The sequence below is a fragment of the Narcine bancroftii genome, chromosome 9 (genome assembly GCF_036971445.1).
Source record: "Narcine bancroftii isolate sNarBan1 chromosome 9, sNarBan1.hap1, whole genome shotgun sequence".
Classification (NCBI taxonomy): Eukaryota; Metazoa; Chordata; class Chondrichthyes; order Torpediniformes; family Narcinidae; genus Narcine; species Narcine bancroftii.
In genome coordinates this window covers 94,580,772-94,602,183 of record NC_091477.1, presented here as the reverse complement: position 1 = coordinate 94,602,183, position 21,412 = coordinate 94,580,772, and the positions used below count along the sequence as shown (strand labels likewise).

The window sequence follows — 21,412 nt, the reverse complement described above, 5'->3', positions numbered from 1 at the left end:
ATGGCACATATTAGATTATCTCCTTGTTGCAGTAAATGATAATGGTATACCCACGGACTATTCAAAAGACACAGAAGTAGTTAGGTTAAGCGCTGAGTTTTATTAAGGCTCAAGCCCGACTTTTATACTTGCATTGTTCCTGCCTTGGCCCCCCTTGGCTGATGTCACAATATGCATAACAAAAGCGGGTTTCCCTTTTTACCTGCATGCTGCCCTTGTCTGTTGGCTGTGCCACAAGGCCAGTGCCATTTTGGGGTCACTGGCCTTTAAGCTGCCCTTGCCGTTCACCTGCTGGTTCGCTTGTTGGGGCCAGTGCCGCTGTGCGGGCTGGTAGCCTTTGTTTGTGCTTGCCACCCGGAGTGCCAGCGGACTGTGGCGGCGGACTGCCAAAATGCCAGTATTTTCCTATGATTGACATTGACTATCAAGTTGGTGTTTTCCCTTTTTCTCTCACTTTTCTTGGATAGCGAAATCACATTTGTTACTCTCCAATGTACAGTAGCCATTCTCAACAGGGGGGCCACAGCACATTTAAGGAGGGGGTCACCAACTGAAATCAAAATATTTTAAATTTTTTAATGTCATCGGTTGGAGAAAGGTACAGAAAAACAAACAACTAAACTCATAGGGAAGGGACCCATGAACTTGGAATAGAGTCCTAAGGAGGCCATGTCCAAAAAAGGTTGAAAATAGTTGATCTACAAGAATGGCTGCAGAATTTATGGAGTTTTAGAAGATAACCAGAACATTCACTTTCCCCATAACCACCTCTTTCAAAACTCTGGAATGAAGGACAATGGGTCTTTGGAATTTGTCTATTTTTAGCCACACCAACTTTTCCCCAATACTTATTTTCTTCAATTCCTCATTCTAACTCAATACTCTCACAGAGTAGTTGGGGTCTTCTGTGAAGGAAGATACAAAGGGCTTCACTCCCCATTGTAATTGTTTTCTTCTCTCTCTCTGGTGTCATATTTGTCTTCACTTATCTTTTCCTCTATTTATACCTTTTGATCTTACAGCCAGTTTCCATGTTTAGTGTTAGCTTTTTCTCATATTCAATCTTATCTTTTTCAATGTCTTCTTCCTTTATTGATTTCCAGAAAAAGTAAAATGTTACCTTATGGCATCAGTACCAGTGCACAGCAGGGATCTTGAAACCATTACCACAAAAAGGGAAAATACATACAATCTTAATGCAACCACCCCCCCACCCCACCAAAGTTCTGTTGCTGGGGTTACCTCTTTGCTGTCTGACCAATAGATAACGTGTTGCAAATGCAATAATGTGGCCATTCCTCCCTTCACCAACAGTTCACCCCACCACCTTTGACATTATGATGTAGGGAAAACCATTCATCAAATAACTGAAGATATACTACCATAGCAAAGAGATAATGGGAAGTTAATGTTACAACATGAAGATATCCCATGAATTGCAATTTGTCTTAAATTGGTAGTCATTTTTCATCATTCCATTAGATAAATAACTCAGAAGTAAATATCCTTTTGAAAGTGTGATCATTAATCACCAATCAACACCTCTTAGTCAGAGAAAATTAATGTAGACAGCCTCATTCTAATGCACTGAATAGTTTTTAGATTTAAGATTAAAACTTCTGTATTATCTCCGTCTTTCACTAAATTTGCCTATTTTTATGAATGAATTTGTCAATCTTTATCCTTCTTGCATTTATTTTTTACATTGGGAAAAAAATGTGAAAACTTGAATGTTTTTAACTTTAAGTAGCAAAATTTGATTGCTTTTTAACTGGTTGCAGATAGTAGGAGAGGGACCTTATATTTTGATAATGGTAAAAGACAAGAAACCAAAATAGAAGCAGTCACTAAATATGATTCAACAATCATTTCAAATAATGGCAGAGAATCTAAAAATTCAATATAACACAAAGGATATGAATGAGCACACAAAATATAAAACGATAATTTACTGAATAAACATTGTTGCACTTACATTTTGAGGCATTAAGATTTTCTTTGAGAAAGGGCAAGGAAAAACACAAGAAAAAACAAAATTTCTGCAACACAAGAGCACCAAAAAGTGAAGGATAAGAAATGATTGTTTAAAAATTAAAGATACTGCCAATTCTTTTTCTTTGGCTTGGCTTCGCGGACGAAGATTTATGGAGGGGGTAAAAAGTCCACGTCAGCTGCAGGCTCGTTTGTGGCTGACAAGTCCGATGCGGGACAGGCAGACACGATTGCAGCGGTTGCAGGGGAAAATTGGTTGGTTGGGGTTGGGTGTTGGGTTTTTCCTCCTTTGCCTTTTGTCAGTGAGGTGGGCTCTGCGGTCTTCTTCAAAGGAGGTTGCTGTCCGCCAAACTGTGAGGCACCAAGATGCACGGTTTGAGGCGTTATCAGCCCACTGGCGGTGGTCAATGTGGCAGGCACCAAGAGATTTCTTTAGGCAGTCCTTGTACCTTTTCTTTGGTGCACCTCTGTCACGGTGGCCAGTGGAGAGCTCGCCATATAACACGATCTTGGGAAGGCGATGGTCCTCCATTCTGGAGACGTGACCCATCCAGCGCAGCTGGATCTTCAGCAGCGTGGACTCGATGCTGTCGACCTCTGCCATCTCGAGTACTTCGACGTTAGGGGTGTAAGCGCTCCAATGGATGTTGAGGATGGAGCGGAGACAACGCTGGTGGAAGCGTTCTAGGAGCCGTAGGTGATGCCGGTAGAGGACCCATGATTCGGAGCCGAACAGGAGTGTGGGTATGACAACGGCTCTGTATACGCTTATCTTTGTGAGGTTTTTCAGTTGGTTGTTTTTCCAGACTCTTTTGTGTAGTCTTCCAAAGGCGCTATTTGCCTTGGCGAGTCTGTTGTCTATCTCATTGTCGATCCTTGCATCTGATGAAATGGTGCAGCCGAGATAGGTAAACTGGTTGACCGTTTTGAGTTTTGTGTGCCCGATGGAGATGTGGGGGGGCTGGTAGTCATGGTGGGGAGCTGGCTGATGGAGGACCTCAGTTTTCTTCAGGCTGACTTCCAGGCCAAACATTTTGGCAGTTTCCGTCAAGCGCTGAAGAGCTGGCTCTGAATGGGCAACTAAAGCGGCATCATCTGCAAAGAGTAGTTCACGGACAAGTTTCTCTTGTGTCTTGGTGTGAGCTTGCAGGCGCCTCAGATTGAAGAGACTGCCATCCGTGCGGTACCGGATGTAAACAGCGTCTTCATTGTTGGGGTCTTTCATGGCTTGGTTCAGCATCATGCTGAAGAAGATTGAAAAGAGGGTTGGTGCGAGAACACAGCCTTGCTTCACGCCATTGTTAATGGAGAAGGGTTCAGAGAGCTCATTTCTGTATCTGACCCGACCTTGTTGGTTTTCGTGCAGTTGGATAATCAAATTACATATTTACATTAAATTTATTTTTTAAAATCTAGATATACAGCACAGTAACAGACCCCTTCAGCCCACGAGCCTGTGCTAACCAAATACATCCAATTGACCTACAACCCCCAGTATATTTCGAACGTTGGGAGAAAACTAGGGGAACAGAGGAAACCCACTCAGTCAGCAAAGGATTTGAGCCTGTGTCCCAATTGCTGGTGCTATAACAGCATTGCACTTATGGCAATATCTCGGCTATCATATTGTTGTTTGCTAATTATTCTGATGAAGATGTTCCCTTGAAACCAAATCTTGATACAACACCAAGGAGAGAAATTTTGACATGGTGATGTTACCATGGATCAACTGCCCTTCTCAATTGGCTGATGGAAATGTGTGACTGCAAAGGTACCTCCAATGAATTCTTGGATAGTTAGTATAATTTATTCTGTGGATACTTGCCATGATAAAAGATATATTAGACTCATGGAATATGTACTCGTCAAGCAGCTACTTTATGATTTTAATTGAGAGATTTAAAAAAAACTGGAGCAACACAGTTGGAGTAGTGGTTAGCACAACGCCTTTACAGCGCTAGTGTTCCGGACCGGACCTTGGTTCAAATCCTGTGCCGTCTGTAAGGAGTTTGTATGTTCTCCCCATGTCCATGTGGGTTTTCTCCGGGGTCTCTGGTTTCTTTCCACCCTTCAAAAATGTTAAGGAGTGTAGTTTAATAGGAGTAAAATGGGCGGCACAAACTCGTAGGGCCAAATTGGCCTGATACAGTGCTGTATGTCTAATTTAAATTTAAAATTTTCTAGTTTTGTCAGGCACTTCACAATTGCATTATCAACACATCAAAACAAAATACATGCAATAATCACTCAAAAACAGGTTAGTGATGACCACTGCAGTACATTTAGTTATTCGTGAATTGATCAAATACAGCCCATCAATGATTCAACAAATGAGTACAGAAGCAAGTACCAGCAAATAAAAGATTGAAACATACAAAAATAATAAGCCCATTTAACAGCTGGTAAATAAAAAGTTAAACTAAAGCGGCATCGTCTGCAAAGAGTAGTTCACGGACAAGTTTCTCTTGTGTCTTGGTGTGAGCTTGCAGGCGCCTCAGATTAAAGAGACTGCCATCCGTGCGGTACCGGATGTAAACAGCGTCTTCATTGTTGGGGTCTTTCATGGCTTGGTTCAGCATCATGCTGAAGAAGATTGAAAAGAGGGTTGGTGCCAGAACACAGCCTTGCTTCACGCCATTGTTAATGGAGAAGGGTTCAGAGAGCTCATTGCTGTATCTTACCCGACCTTGTTGGTTTTCGTGCAGTTGGATAATCATGTTGAGGAACTTTGGGGGACATCCGATGCGCTCTAGTATTTGCCAAAGCCCTTTCCTGCTCACGGTGTCGAAGGCTTTGGTGAGGTCAACAAAGGTGATGTAGAGTCCTTTGTTTTGTTCTCTGCATTTTTCTTGGAGCTGTCTGAGGGCAAAGCCCATTCAGAGCCAGCTCTTCAGCACTTGACGTCCTGCTTTGCGGAAACTGCCAAAATGTTTGGCCTGGAAGTCAGCCTGAAGAAAACTGAGGTCCTCCATCAGCCAGCTCCCCACCATGATTACCAGCCCCCCCACATCTCCATCAGGCACACAAAACTCAAAACGGTCAACCAGTTTACCTATCTCGGCTGCACCATTTCATCAGATGCAAGGATCGACAATGAGATAGACAACAGACTCGCCAAGGCAAATAGCGCCTTTGGAAGACTACACAAAAGAGTCTGGAAAAACAACCAACTGAAAAACCTCACAAAGATAAGCGTATACAGAGCCGTTGTCATACCCACACTCCTGTTCGGCTCCGAATCATGGGTCCTCTACCGGCACCACCTACGGCTCCTAGAACGCTTCCACCAGCGTTGTCTCCGCTCCATCCTCAACATCCATTGGAGCGCTTACATCCCTAACGTCGAAGTACTCGAGATGGCAGAGGTCGACAGCATCGAGTCCACGCTGCTGAAGATCCAGCTGCGCTGGATGGGTCACGTCTCCAGAATGGAGGACCATCGCCTTCCCAAGATCGTGTTATATGGCGAGCTCTCCACTGGCCACCGTGACAGAGGTGCACCAAAGAAAAGGTACAAGGACTGCCTAAAGAAATCTCTTGGTGCCTGCCACATTGACCACCGCCAGTGGGCTGATAACGCCTCAAACCGTGCATCTTGGCGCCTCACAGTTTGACGGGCAGCAACCTCCTTTGAAGAAGACTGCAGAGCCCACCTCACTGACAAAAGGCAAAGGAGGAAAAACCCAACACCCATCCCCAACCAACCAATTTTCCCCTGCAACCGCTGCAACCGTGTCTGCCTGTCCCGCATCGGACTTGTCAGCCACAAACGAGTCTGCAGCTGACGTGGACTTTTTACCCCCTCCATAAATCTTCGTCCGCGAAGCCAAGCCAAAGAAATGTAAAGAATTGATCAAATACAGCCCATCAATGATTCAACAAATGAGTACAGAAGCAAGTACCAGCAAATAAAAGATTGAAACATACAAAAATAATAAGCCCATTTAACAGCTGGTAAATAAAAAGTTGGATACCTCTGCTACGTTCAGAGTAGAAGGCACATCAAGCAACTTCTGATAAGTGGAGGGAATGATGAAGTAGTGGACAAAAGCAAATTGATACATTGATGTTAGCAGCCATGACTGGAAAATGTAAAGTTTTTGTGCTCATTGGTATTAGCTTTGCACTCTATATCCATCTTACAAAAGGTCTTCTACCAACATAGGCCGTCTGCACAATATAGGGAGTCCCCGACTTAAGACCATATTTGGGACCAAGGATCTGTCATATCCCGGAATGGATGCAAGTCAGAATTTTGCCCACACGCGTAGAGTACCAAAGTCTTAGAGCAAACTTTTTAATCAAATTTTTTTTATCATCAAAGATTTTTGTTGTATTTGACAAACTATAACAGGAATACAGGGTATGCAAGAGCCAAAATGTGTTTACTAATCTTGTAGTTGACATCCCGGAAAATACAAGAACAAGGACTAGAGATAATGTAGTCACTTTTGATGGAATCCATTTAATGTTACATTTGCAAGCTTTTATTTTGCGACTTGGAGATTTGTCACACAATAAAGGATCTGTTTCGCTTTATACAGACACTGCATAACCTCTGAGTGTTTATAGCATTTTCTCTTTTAGGTTTGTCCCAATTTATTTGTATTTTAAATTTCAAATTAGTTGAAGTAGTGTGACACTAGTATCTATATTATCTTGGGTTTTTTTTCCTCACTATGTGAAGAAACAAAAATTAAAAGGGCATGTATGGTACAATAATCAAGCAGGGTAATGTTCAACATTTAACACAAGATAATTTTTAATGTAAATTGACCAAAATGTTTCTATGAATTTTCAATGCAATTAAGTAGTACAATTGGTTTTACTTTACCAACCGCGTTTTAAACAATTACCCTTTAAAACACAGAAATGTTCATTTTCAGTGAAGAATGGTAAGCTTCCAAAATGGATCATCCACTCTCTCGGAGAGCCATGCAATTCAGTTTATACTAACTTTTTTGTAAAAATATTGTTCATGACATCTGAAATAATGTATAATATTATACAGGAATGTTGTGACATAGGTAAGTCATTTTAACTCGAACTAAAGCGAACAAAAAAAGCCATTAAAATGAGTGCTATAAATACCATCACCACTTATCATATGGACAGTATTCAAAATAAACGTTATAAAACAGATAAAATACATTTTTAAACTATTTTCTTGAAAGTTACCTAGTGATTTAAATTTCATAAAGCTCCCAATTTCCAATTGTTAACACCTCAATTATTCCTCTTGCACTGCCATGTGGTTGGTTGCTCATCCTGCAGATTTCTGAATTTGTTTCCATAGCGAAGCCACCACAGAAGTCCAAAAAGAAAGCAGCATATTGATTCTACATAATAGCCATCACTTATAGTTGAACAAGAACCACCAGATTTAACACAAAGCTGTGTGGGAACAAAAAGAAAGATGCAAAAAAGTTTCAATTTAAACCAACAAATCTGATTTGTTGTGATCAAGTATGAAAAGTTCTCACACATATAATGCTGTGCATCATGAATTTATTAATCTTTTAGTGATGGAAAACTCACCTCAGAATCCACTGCTGATCTGCAACTTTGTTCTGGTACACCTGAACACTTTTTGATAGTAAGTGGATCCACCAACCAAAGAGCTAATGTTGCTGGCCAGTTTCCAGCAAGATTAGAGATGGTATTCAATAAAGTCATGTATGTCCCCCCAATCGAAGGATCACTAATTTTAGCATTAAATGCCATAACTGCAACATACATACTATAGACAGCCACCTGAAAAGGGAAGAATATTTAAAAACAATTAGTCAAGACAAAAATTATTCAAGTAAAATGCCCCTTTAAAGAAATAACCTATGATGAACTCAACACAAGATAAATAAAAGCTGCAATGCATATAAAACAAGCAATGTGAAAAAGATTAAACTGATTATTTTTATTTGGATCTGAATGTCAAAATTACTACTTTTCTAAATTTAATCCAATAATTTAAGATACACAAACTGGTGATATTGACAAACAGTGCCAGAATTTGGATATAATAGAATTAAGGTGTCTGAATAAAATGTGAAAAGGCCAAATAAGATGAGCCAAAATCTAATGCAGAAGTATGAGACAAAGTAATTAAAAGGCAAATTTAGATTTGATATCAAGAAATTCTACTTTTTTGATAAAATAATCAATGCTTGGAAAATATTTGTATACAGAAATTTGTATACAGATTTCCATCAGAAATGAAAGTCTTGAACTAAGGAGTGCAAATAATTTTCAATTAATGAATATTTTCCAAATAATATTTTGAGAAGTAAATTATCAACTGACTAAATATAGATCTTCTGAAATTTTATTCTGGATGAAAGAGTCTCAAATATTTAATCAACATTTAATTCCAGCATCTGTAGTTCTTGTCTCATGGGACATTTCTTACTTTGTTGACATGCAACATGGATTAGAATTTTAAAATCTACCTTAATAATTGAAAAAGACCCAGCATGTTTCTAATGATCGGTTGATTTTGCACCCCAATCTACTTTTGTATCCATTATGAAGTTCTTTTTCTCATTTTTTTATCCAAAAGTAAGCAAGAGGTATCTGACTTCAAGTTATGTTTATTGCTACTGTTTAGCTGATAGGAGCAGTGCGCTTTTACATTTTTTTGTGGAGCAAATTCTTGTAATTCAGAAAAGATTAAAAAATTGACTTTCATCAGTCCAAAACCAACTTTAATTAATACATTATCACGTTGATGTCTCACTCTTTGGCACATTCCCTGAACTAAAAGTTATAATACACTAATTTGGATGATCAGTTGTTTAGAGTATAATTCATTTTAGACAGATTTTGAATCTGACCTCAATTAGGACAGAGTAAAGCACCATTATACACTATGTTGCCACCACAGCATCTCAGATATGGAGAAGTTATTTTTGGCCTAGAGGCACGTCCAAAGAGAAAGAAACCTTGAAACAAAGGAAAACAAGTCTGTGTGCAGAGAATTCTGGCCACCAACTGTTTACCAACTTTGATATTATGAATAAGAGGAAACAAACTGCAGTCCTTATTTCATGTTCAGAACCAAATTCTATCTCTTTTTAAAATAAATAGACATTAGTAACCACCTCAGAATTAAAGAGCAAGGCAAGCACTGGCTCAAGATTTGGAACTCAGAAGTTCACTTGTTGGATTTTATATCTGCTTGCTCTAAAGCACAACGTGAAAAGCTTAAGTTTTGATCTTTGAGAATTTGGTAGATACAATTTGCCCTTTTCAAATAAATGCATGACTCATTACAAAAGATAATTATTTTAATGCAAAGTACTAAACTTCCCCAATGCACTCACTCACCTGATGCAAGGCATAACTGAACAGCAGGACTCCATAATAATACATAGGAAACTCAGTGCCCTCTTTTACCATAGGAGTCCAAACAACTAACAAAGCAAATAATACACCCATGGCTAACCTGTAATGGAGAAATAGTCACATATTATTTTAATCAAGTTTGAAAACTACCAAATGTAGTTGTGTTTATTAAAATTATATCAATATTGTCAAGTTTCACACAATTGCCACTGACTAACAAACGTGCCATTGGACTCCATTTCACAATGCAAAAAATAATTCAGGTGAATAGAGTCACAAACCAAATAGGTTCCCCATGTTCATGATGACCAACAAGTCCCCATCTATTCTCATCTAATAATCAGCACTTGATCTCCAATCAACCTCCTCTGCTCCAAGAGCAACAAACTCAACTAAACCCAGGGATAAACTTGATCAAATTATGATGATCATTGTAACCTTATCTCTGCAGCCATCAGGATAAAAATTATTAAAAAGTTTTCATTGTGTGGTACACAATGTATTGTTCCACAAAATGAGCTCACCTTCATAATCATTGCACAAAATGGGCACTTGCCGAACAGTAGTCTAGTACATTTAATTTAAAAAAAACCCTCAACAGAATAAATTTTCACAAACATTCTATTTTATCTCCAACTTTCAAGTTTAGCAAATTTCTGCCAAAAAAATGCTAGCAATCTGAAATAAATACAAAATGCTGGAAAAATTTGGCATTGGTGAAAAAAGAAACAGAATTAACATTCAGGTCAGAGACCCTTCAGCAGAACCTTTTGGCATTATTTTCTGTCTGTTTCAGATTAGCAAATGTCTTAAAAGTTCCAGTTGAATATGCTCGCAACATGGAGGGAAAGTTGATGAACCTTATTTTGTTCATTGTGTTGAAATTCCACCACAAAGAAGCAACAATGGATTGCTTAAACAACTGTTTGGTGGAGATACCATGGTTAAAGTAAAACACAATGCTGGAGAAACTCAGCTGGTCAAACAGTCTACTTTATATAGCAAAAATAAAGATGGATAACCAACATTTTGGGTCTGAGCCCTTTATCAAGGTATGAAAGTCTTAGTTTGGGAAACACAATCTTTATCATTCAAAAACACATTTGTTCACAAGGATGGAGGTGCACATCAATTGCATTGAGCTCCTCCGTTTTATTCTGCCAATTAAAAATTCTATTCAATTGGCTGTTAAGATAGGCAATCAAGTTCGAATGGTAATGCATTGATTAACAAAATTACTCTATATTACCATTAACTTTTGGGGTATGTGACAGATTTTCAAAATCAATTTTACACAATAACAATTACAGGTAACTCAAGACAATTAGGGTTTAAATCACAGCTCTTGATGAAGCTATTTACTAGGAAATGCACCTTCCTTTGATGCTACTAAGTATGCAAAATCAAGGCAACTGATCTTCTTAGCTGATTATTGCAGTGAAACAAGAAAATCCACAGATTCTGGAGTGCAATACACAAAAGTGCTAAAGAAGCTCAGTAGGTCATGCAGCATCCATAGGAAGTGAGGAATGACGAAGGGTTCAGACATGAAACGTTGGTTATCCTAATTTCCTACGGATGCTGCATGACCTGCTGAGTTTCTCCAGCACAACTGTATTGCAGCTGATCACTGCACTCAGCTTCTGAAATTAGGTTCAATTGAAGAGATGTCATTATAGGAAATGTGCTGAAAGCTCATTGAGTCACGTGGGTACATCTTGCTCAGCACACGGGGATTTGGGATCCTTTCAGTGTTCTGGATGACACCTTCTCACAAATATCGGCTAGGTCAACACGAGTGCCCCATTTGTCCTTCGTCGCATCACACTAAAAGGGATCTTGCAGCTTGCTTTTTGCAGGGGGGGGTGCAGAGGCCCAGGGTCTGGCGCTTCTTGACCAGCACTGAGGGAATAATGGAATTGAAGGCTGAGCTGTTGTCTATGAAGAGCAGCCGTATATACGAGTTGCTGTTTTCGAGGTGATCCAGACCTGAGTGGAGAGCCAGAATATTGCATCTGCTCTGGACTAATTGTGACAATAGGCGAATTGAGTAGATCGACATCTCTGCTTAGGTAAGTGTTAATTCTGGTCATGATCAACTTCTCAAAGCATTTAATCGCAGTAGATTTTCCAGGGAAGATCGGCCAAGGATGTGCATATTGATAAATCTTGCTGCGGCTGTAGATAGTCATGATTTAATAATTGCAATTAGTGGTGTTGATGATGAGAATATGAATGTTGGGTAGGATTTCCATCTGGCAGTTTTTCAATGTGGTTGAAATGAGGAATGATCCTGGCATTAAGGGAAAATGTGGTAGGATTTTAATAAGAGTGGGAGAGCTTTTCATAAATTCTAATAAGATTAAGTTCAATAAGAAAGTAAGCTTTGATGTTAGAGCCTAGAAGAATAACAGTTTTAATTTGGCCATCAAAAGAAGATTTGCTGTCAAAAAAGCAGTGTGTTAAGAAAATGCAAGAGACAGACATTAAGGAGAGAAAGAGTTTCAAGCAATTGATGGGAGACCCAGTCAAAGTGTTCCATCAATTGAAGTTTTAGATCTACATTTTAAATCTTACTGGTTTTAATAATGAGGCAGTTACATTTACAAATTTTTCCAAGATTAATAATTTATTTCTTATGAAAGATTTTGGCACATCATAAATTTTAAATGCTATCAATGCTTTTAAAAAGAATATATGGCTGGCCCAGACAGCCTGAAATTGAGTGAAGTCTGCAAGATAATGTCAATATTTTAGCCAGAATGTTTGCTTCTTGGGTTAAGTATGGCAACATTCAATCCATTATGAATAACAGCTGGACAGCCCACATTCCAAAATACGATGACATTAAATGACAGCAGACAAATGGCACCCAACTCCATTAAATCAATCATTCCGAGGACTTCTATTAAAATCTTGGCATAACCTCAACATGATCAGGAGGTAAATCTCAATCAACAGTGAGGATGTGTCACAGTCACCCTTGTAACCAAAACGTTACCACTGTGGTAAACCACTCTATGTATACAATAGACAATAGGAGCTGGAGTAGGCCATTTGGCCCGTCGGGCCAGCACCGCCATTTTAGATCATGGCTGATCATTACCATCAGTACCCCTTTCCAGCCTTATCCCCTTAACCCTTAACTCCATTACCCACAAGAGTCTTATCTAACTCTCTTTTGAACATAGTCAGCGAATCCGCCTCTACCACCCTCTGTGGCAGAGCATTCCACAGATTCACACTTCTCTGGGTAAAAAAATGCTTTCTCATCTCCGTCCTAAAGGGCCTACCCTATATTCTTAAACTATGCCCTCTAGTCCTCGTCTCCCCCATCATTGGGAACAAGTAATCAGACTTCACCTTGTCTATCCCCCTGATGATTTTGTATACCTCAATCATGTCCCCCCTCATCCTTCTAAACTCCAATGGATACAAGTCCAGTTTTTCTAGCCTTGCTGCATATGACAACCCTGCCATCCCTGGAACTAACCTTGTAAATCTGCGCTGCACACCCTCTATAGCTAGTATGTCCTTCCTCAAGTTTGGAGACCAGAACTGGATGCAATACTCCAGGTGGGGTCTCACCAGGGCCCTGTATAACTGCAGAAGGGCGTCTGTTCCTATACTCCAATCCCCTCTTTATGAAAGCCAACATTCCATTTGCCTTCTTCATAGCTTTCTGAACCTGCATGCTAGCCTTCAGTGACCGGTGAACAAGTACACCCAGATCCATTTGCACTTCCCCACTCCCTAGCTTGTCTCCATTTAAATAATACTCAGCTTTCCTATTACTTTCCCCAAAATGAATAACCTCACATTTGTTCACATTGAAATTCATCTTCCATTTAGCCGCCCACTCCTCCAGCCTGTCCAAGTCCCTCTGCATTTTCCTTACATCCTCCTCACACCGCCACCCAGTTTAGTGTCATCTGCAAATTTGCTCATGTTATTTATAATCCCCTCATCCAAATCATTAACATAAATTACAAACAACTGAGGACCCAACACCGATCCCTGAGGCACTCCACTCGTCACATCCTGCCATACTGAAAAAGACCCATTTACTCCAACCTTTGTTTCCTATCTCTTAACCAATTTCCTATCCATGTCAGCACCTTACCTCCAATACCATGCTCCCTGATCTTGCCCACTAGACTCCCGTGTGGTACCTTATCAAAGGCCTTCTGGAAGTCCAAATACACCACATCCACTGGCTCTCCCGAGTCCACCCTCTTTGTCACATCCTCAAAAAATTCCAGAAGGTTAGTCAAGCATGACTTACCCTTAAGGAATCCATGCTGACTAGCTCTTATACTATTATTACTGACTAAGTGTTCTGCTATTTCTCCTTTTATGATGGACTCCAATATCTTCCCCACCACTGATGTCAGGCTAACCGGTCTATAATTTCCTGTTTTCTCCCTCCCTCCTTTCTTAAAAAGCAGCACCACATCAGCCACTCTCCAATCCTCAGGGACCTCCCCGGAATCTATGGAACTTTGGAAAATGTCAACCAGTGCCTCCACAATTTCCATAGCCACCTCTTTAAGCACCCTAGGATGCAGCCCATCAGGCCTTGGGGATTTATCAGCCCTCAGTCCCAACAATTTACTCATAACCTCCTGCTTCTGGATCCGGATATCCATTAGATCCCCTACCTCCCCAGTAAAGTTCCCCAAGTCTCTTGGTACCGCATGACCACTAACCCCTAACTGACTATAACCTATATCCTCCTTGGTGAAGACAGTTGCAAAGTATTTGTTAAATTCCTCTGCCATCTCCTTGTTTCCGGTAATAATTTCACCCTTGCCCATTTTCAAAGGGCCAATTTTAGACCGAACCAATTTCTTCCTCTTTACATACTTAAAAAAGCTTTTGCTATCCTCCGCAATATTATCTGCTAATTTCCTCTCGTACTTCATTTTCCCGTCTCTTATGGCTTTCTTAGTTACCCTCTGATGTTCTTTGAAGGTTTCCCAATCCTCTAATTTCCCACTCCGCTTCGCTATCTTATAATTACTCCCTTTGGACTTGATAATGCACTTGATTTCCTTAGTTAGCCAGGGCTAGCATTTGCATCTCCTAGAGCCTTTCCTCCACTTTGGAATAAATTTGTCCTGAATCCTGTGAAAAATGTCCATAAAAACCTGCCATTTTTCCCCAGTTGTCCTCCCAGCTAGTGTATCTTCCCCTAGAATGTTCCACAGCTCCCTGCCCAGTGCAGAACAGTCGAGCAGCATGGATAGGCTTTTATTAACTTTAGAACAAAAGCTCATCAGTTCGTTCAACTTCAGTCTTTTGAAATTTTATTAGCTTTAGTTTTATAATACAGCAGATCCTGAAGCCAGAGAAGCTGGAACTCTGGTTACGCTGCTTTGAAGCATTCCTGCAGGCATCTCAGTCACTGTGAGAGACCGATAAATTACAGGTACACCTCTCCCGAGTTGGCACTCTGGTGTACTTGATGAGCAGGGATGCCACATTGTATCAGGATGCCGTGGACATTCTTAAGGGCCAGTACCTGCGAAAGATCATAACGAAGTCTACGCCTACCATCTCTTGGTGACCCAAAACCAGTGACCAGGGGAGTCAAATGCTGAGTTCCTCCGGGCCCTGCGAACCCATCGTAAGGGCCTGTGAATGCAAGGCCATGATGGCTCCAGAGTACATGGAGGGCCTGATCAGGGATGCCTATGTTGCAGGATCAGATCGAACTACATTCAAAGATTATTGGAGCAAGGGGAGGTCCGTCTGTGGAAAGCAGTTGAGCTGGCAGGTACGCTGTAAATGGCCCTCCAGAATATAGAGGCCTATTCAACTGACAATGTGGCTGCCTTGTGGTTGTCCCTTGTGCTGCCATCTTGGGATGCGCCATCACTCCCTTGCCCCACTAACGATCCGACCATGACGACAGTACCTCACAAACACCTTTGATCACCACCGCCAGGTGCAGTCAGTGATCCAACAAGGCCAGTGCACTCTGGGAGCACTCAAAGCGCTATTTCTGCAGGCTGGTCAAGCACCTGAGGAAAAGCTGCCCAGCAAAAGACACAGTTTGCTCCAGCTGTGGGAAGAAGAGACGCTATGCAAAGGTGTGCAGATCTAAACCCCTTCCCAACAGCGCTGTGTGTGGATCATGGGGGCTGTCATCCTGGATGCCACCATTGCCAGGAACTAGCAGTGCCACGTACGAGTCTCGGGGATGGCCATCTTGGGCACCATCTTGGGGATTCAGCAGCGCCATGTACAGGCCACCATCTTGGACACCACCATCTTCCGAATCAGCATGCGACCTCTCTGCCAAAGCAGCAAACAATGCTCCGACACTGGTCTCCATCACATTCGACCAGGACAGCCTGAATCAGCTTGCCAAGTCAAATTATGGACATTCAGGTAAACGGCCATGTGATGAGTTGTCTATTTGATGGTGGGAGCATAGAACGCTTCATTTATCCTGACACAGTGCAATGCTACTCCCTTATGATATGGCTAGTAAACCAAAACGTCCCTGGGCTTTTTCTCTTACTATGCTCAGTGGGTCCCTAATTATGCAGACAAGGTCTGCCCCCTCATCAAATCCACTTCCTTCCCTCTGACACCAGAGACCCACGCAACCTTCAGCCACATCAAGGTAGATATTGCCAAGGCCACAATACACGCAGTGGATGGATCCATTCCATTCCAAGTGGAAAGCAATGGGTCAGACTACTCTGGCTGCTACCCTTAACCAGGCGGGCAGACCCATTGCTTTCTTTTCACATACACTCCAGGGCCCCTAAATTTGACACTCCTCTGTTGAAGAGTCCCAAGCCATTGTTAAGGCAGTGCAGCACTGGAGGCACTACCTTGCCAGTAAATAATTTACCCTGTTAACTGACCAACAGGCTGTTGCATTTGTGTTCAATAATCACCAGCAGGGTAAAATCAAGAACTACAAGATATTGAAGTGGAGAATCGAACTGCGCACAAACAATTACGATATATGTACCTACCCAGGAAACTCAACGAGCCTTCTCTTGCCCTATCTTGCGAGACCTATGCCAGTGCAGATTAACCATTTACAAGCCCTTCACAATTATCTATGCAACTCGAGTTACCAGATTCTTACACTTCAAAGGCCGCAACCTGCTGTACTCCATTGAAGAGGTCAGGTCGATGACCAAAAGCTGTCAGGTCTGCGTGGAGTGCAAACCACACTTCTACTGGCCAGACAGAGTGCAGTTGATAAAGGCCACCTGTCCCTTTGAATGCCCGAGCGTCGACTTCAAAGGACCCCTACCTCCATGGACCACAATGCTCATTGTTATTGATGAGTACTTTAGTTTGCCATCCCCTAATCTGACCTTACAACTGCCACAGTCATCAAGGCCCTGCACAGTCTCTTCACTTCCCCAGCTATATTCATAGCAACAGAGGTCCTCTTTCAAGAGCAACAAGCTGTGCCAGTACCTGCACACCAGAGGCATTGCCATGAGCAAGACCATCAGCTACAATCCCGGGGAAATGGGTAAGTGGAAAGGGAGAATGCCACAGTCTTGAAGGCTGTTGTCCGAGCCCTGCAGTCTAGGGGCCTTCCAGTCTCTCACTGGCAAAAGGTCCTCCTAGAGGCGCTCCACTCTATCAGCTCTCTATCTACTGTCACGAATACCACACCGCATGAACGTATGTTTTCCTTTCCCATGCAATCTGAGACTGGGATCATGTGCTGGTGTGGCTGACATCCCCAGGGCCAGTCCTACTCTGGAAACGTGAGAAGCCACAAGTCCGAACCTCTGGTCGAAAGGGTTCACCTCCTCCATGCCAACCCCCAATATGCCTATGTGGCATACCTTGATTTGATTTGGGATTTGATGCCCTCAGGGGCCCTGGAGACCTTCACGGATGACTTCACACCCCCCTCACTCCTACTCACCCATGATGCACCGAGAACACGCCAGACTTGTCACCACATAACTACCAACCCAACCCTGATGATTGCACAAGGTGCTCCAGTCTGTCCGGGTCCCCACCACCACTGCGCCCCAACTGCAGTCCGAATTTGACAGTCACTGTGAAAAATCAGACCTCCTGATACTTGTAACTGTATCATCACCACTTCATCCCACCACACTTTTTTGTAAAAAGGTGAATGTGGTAAATCACTGGATATGTTGTCCATTTGGTCACACTCATTGGCCAACTGTTTCTATGGCTCCTCCCACAGGCTCCCGAATGTTTCACAGGTCCATGCAGAGCAGTCAAGCAGCATGGACAAACTTTTGTTCTAAAGTTAATAAAAGCCTATCAGTTTGTTCAACTTCAGTCTTCTGGAGTTATTTATGGTGCATCAACCACCTTGAGGAAATGGATGCTGGGGTCCAAGTGAAATTGAAGATATGGTGGTGGTATTGGATTATTCTGAAAGTATTGGTTAGGTTGGGGATTAATGCCTGTTTTGTGGACCTTGTCTCTGATTTATACATGATCACCAACTTCTACTGATGATAGCAAGGTCAGGACTAGATCCATTCCTATCTTAAATGTGGGTTAAGGTGGGAGACCTGCTTTTCCCCATTTATCATGTGAACGGGCATTTCATGGTTTTGACTCAATAGGGATAGAAGAGGTTTTCCCTACTGCCTTGGCTTTTGACCTTGTAAATGATCTCACAAGGGAATATCAAAGAGAGGTGATTGTGAGCTTTTGAACAAGAGTGGCCTTCAAGTGATTATGGCTTTTAAGAATAAAGCTTTGTTTCTAAATGTTATTAATAATTTGCTTTTTTTTAAACAAAAATAAGATTAATTTTATTATGTGTGGTGATTTGTTTGTGGGGGGAGAGAGGGGAAGAAAGGAGAAGTACCTTTGTTGCTGGATAGGATGAATTTTATTATGTGTGGTGATTTGTTTGGGGGAATAAAGGAGAAGTACCTTTGTGGCTGGATAGGATGTTCATTTACTGATTGGATAGGTATACTTGAGAGACGGAGAAGAACTTTGTATAAAGGCTGAAGCACACCCAGAAGGTCAAATTGTTTAAAAATCATGTAATCCTTTGTTCTTCCATTATTTATGGTGAAGGAGGCCTTACAAAATTCATTAATCAAATTAGATGAAATAAAGGAATATCTGTGTCTGTCTAGTTGAATTCATTAAGGTTTTCATATTCCAAACTTAGTGATGGTGAAATGACGAACCAGAAGTTAAAGACTCAGATTCCACGATTATGAACAAGTTTTTATGAAGTATTTTAAATTTACCAGTGTTCATTCAGTTACTTTTATTGCTAAATATAAAGATCTTCATTGCTGGACTGTGGTTAGTTTTGTAATAGAGTTTTCATTGAACCAATGATTTAGTTAATGAAGGAAATTGATGGGATGTGATGTTTGAATCTTGGAGCAGATTGGTTTTAAACTCGTATGCCTATAACCTAATTTGAAAGATTCCCGCCCACAATTCAATAAATTTTAGACAAACTGATTTTATTAACTTCACTTTTAATCCATTTAAGCACATATACTAACATTTACCAATGCTTGGTCTAATGACTGCAAGAAAATGTATGAAGTATGGTTGGCTAAGGAGACCTTTGGGCATATTTCAGGGAGAAACCATGGATTTTTAGAGACAATATGAGTCAGACCTTTTATGCACTCGAGTTCTGCAGCCAGATACACTGCTTTAAAGAACAAAAGATTTTTACATGTGTCTGGTTATGCCTGGGATCCTGGCACCACTTTTATTAAAAATGAGGTGATTGTTATGGATGCTTCAATTCTTTTTGAAGACATCCCCACTTTTAAAAAAAACTACAGGCATTTAAGGTTATCATGAAGCCACGTGCTACTTGAAAGAAGACACACATGCAGTGTAGTCAGGTTAAGCTGAGTTTTATTAGGGCTCAGGCCTGACTTTTATACTTGCACAGTTCCCGCCGTGGCCCCCCCCCTTGGTTGACATCACAACATGCATAACAAAAGCGGGTTTCTCCACGCGCGGGTACTTGCCTGCATAATAATGCCCTTCTTCCCTGTGCGCTGTCCCTGTCTGTTGGCTGCACAGCAAGGCCAGGGCCATTTTGGGGTTGCTGGCCTTTAAGCTGCCCTTGCCGTTCACCCGCCGGTTCGCTTGTTGGGGCCAGTGCCCCTGCGCAGGCTGCTAGCTGCCACATGAACTCCCCCCAGAACAGGCGGTATTGTCTTTTTTATTGACCTTGGTGCGTAGAAGAAAAGTCTCTGCAGCCTTCCGTGGCCTGCCTCTTCGGCGTGGTCCAGGTGTGCCGGCTTCATTCTGTCTGTGGTGAAGACCTCAGTCTTGCCTCTGACCTCCAGCTTGAACATGGCCCCGTTCTGGATGACATTCGTAAGACCTCTGAAACGGTGAATAACATGGGCCCCTGCGAATGAAAACATACTCACAGTCCTGTAGGTCTTTGGGTATGTTGGTCCTCGCTTGTCCGTGCCTGGAAGGTGGAATCGGGACCAGGTTACCGACTCTTTCCCTTACCCTGCTGAGGAACACTGTCTGCCTGGGGATGGTACCACCAGTGGAGCTCATTAGTTCGGCCAAAGAGGTGTTGAGGTCCTTCTTGGGTGTCGTGCAAATGCCCAGCAGTGCCCATAATAGCTCATCTACCCAGTTGGGTCCTTGGAGTCTGGTCATGAGCGTGGTTTTGAGGTGCCTGTGGAAGCGTTCCACCAACCCATTGGACTGTGGGTGGTAAGAGGTTGTGTGATGCAGTTGGGCACCCCACAGGCTGGCAAGGTCAGACTACAGACTGGAGGTGAACTGGGCTCCTCTATCGGATGGATGTGGGACGGTAACCCGAACTGTGCCACCCAGGATGAGATGAGAGCCCTGGCTTATGCCTGCTATGACCACCTGGTGAAATGGTCGACCATCGTGAACAGGTAGCGGAACCCCTGGGCGTGGTCAAACCTTCGCTCCGTGAGCTTGAAGTGCTATGTATGCCGCTGCACCTTGGCTGATTGGCACTGCCACCCGCTGACCTGTTTCCGTAATCCATGTCACATGTATTTGCTGGCCATCAGCTGGACAGTGGTCCTGATGGATGGATGAGCCAGTCCGTAGATGGAGTTGAAAATCTGTCGTTTCCAAACCGCCGGGACGATGGGTCTGACCCGACCGGTGGCCACGTCGCAGAGGAGGGTGGTGTTACCTGTGCCGACTGGGATGTCCTGGAGCTGCAGCCCTGATATGGCAGTCCTGCATTGGAATGTCGCCTCATCTTTCTCCTGCGCCTCCACCAGTGTCATGAAATCCACTCCCCTTGATAGCGTGTGGATACTTTGCCTGGACAGTGCATCAGCCACCACATTGTCCTTGCTGGAGATGGGCCTTACATCTGTGATGTACTCCGAGATGCAAGGCAGGTGTTATTGCTGCGGGCCGACCAGGGGTTCAAGATCTTAGCCAAGACAAAAATCAGGAGCTTGTGATCTGCAAAAGCTGTGAAGGACCTGCCCTCTAGGAAATACCTGAAGTGGCGATGGCTAAGTACAGCGCCAGTAGCTTTCCGTCAAAAGCACTGTACTTGAGCTCTGGAAACCACAGATGTTTGCTGAACAAAGCCAGCAGCTGCCAACTTGGGCTGTCTGACTGCCATACGATGCTGAGCTCCTCCAACCTCCTGAATTCCTCCTTTGCCAGCAGGAGCTTCTTCAGAGGAAGGAGTCTTGCCCTTGTGTGGAGTGGTGGGCCCTGGGTCAGGATGTGGTGCTGTACTCCATGTCAGGGCATCACCGTGGTGAATTGCAGGGTGAGCACTGCAGGGAACTTGGCCAGGACCCTCGTGTACTCCTTCTTTGATCTCTATATGAAATTCAGATGGAGTGCTGGGAGCCTGGCGTCTCTGAAGGGAAATGTTCGAAAAGTCTCGGCATGGACCAATCTCCTTCCATTGAGGTCCACTAGCAGGCTGTGGGTGTGCAGGAAATAGCTGTTCCAATGCAGCCAGCGTGAAGACCCATGAGAAGAGGTTGCCTCCCAAATGCAGTTGGACCTGGTTCACGAGGGAAGCCTGTCCCCAAGCCCATCCAGGTGGAGCACATGACCCAGAACTGACCCTTGTTTG

At 42.6% G+C, this 21,412-nt stretch overlaps 1 protein-coding gene across 8 annotated transcripts in view; it reads right to left on the bottom strand.

Annotated features, from left to right (window-relative positions):
- Nucleotides 1–80: 80 nt before the first annotated feature.
- slc33a1 (solute carrier family 33 member 1) overlaps nt 81–21,412 on the bottom strand; it is a 35,805-nt gene continuing 14,473 nt past the window's right edge. For 6 of the 8 annotated variants that reach the window (XM_069896896.1, XM_069896903.1, XM_069896897.1 and 3 more), the window contains 3 exons: nt 9,316–9,433; nt 7,531–7,746; nt 6,730–7,386 (listed from right to left, as the gene is read on the bottom strand). In XM_069896896.1, the coding sequence (XP_069752997.1) occupies nt 7,219–7,386; nt 7,531–7,746; nt 9,316–9,433 (502 nt within the window). In that variant the 3' untranslated portion in view covers nt 6,730–7,218. Of the gene's footprint in view, nt 1,088–3,279; nt 4,061–6,729; nt 7,387–7,530; nt 7,747–9,315; nt 9,434–21,412 lie in introns of those variants that run through there. The other 2 variants (XM_069896899.1, XM_069896902.1) reach the window with 2 other exon arrangements.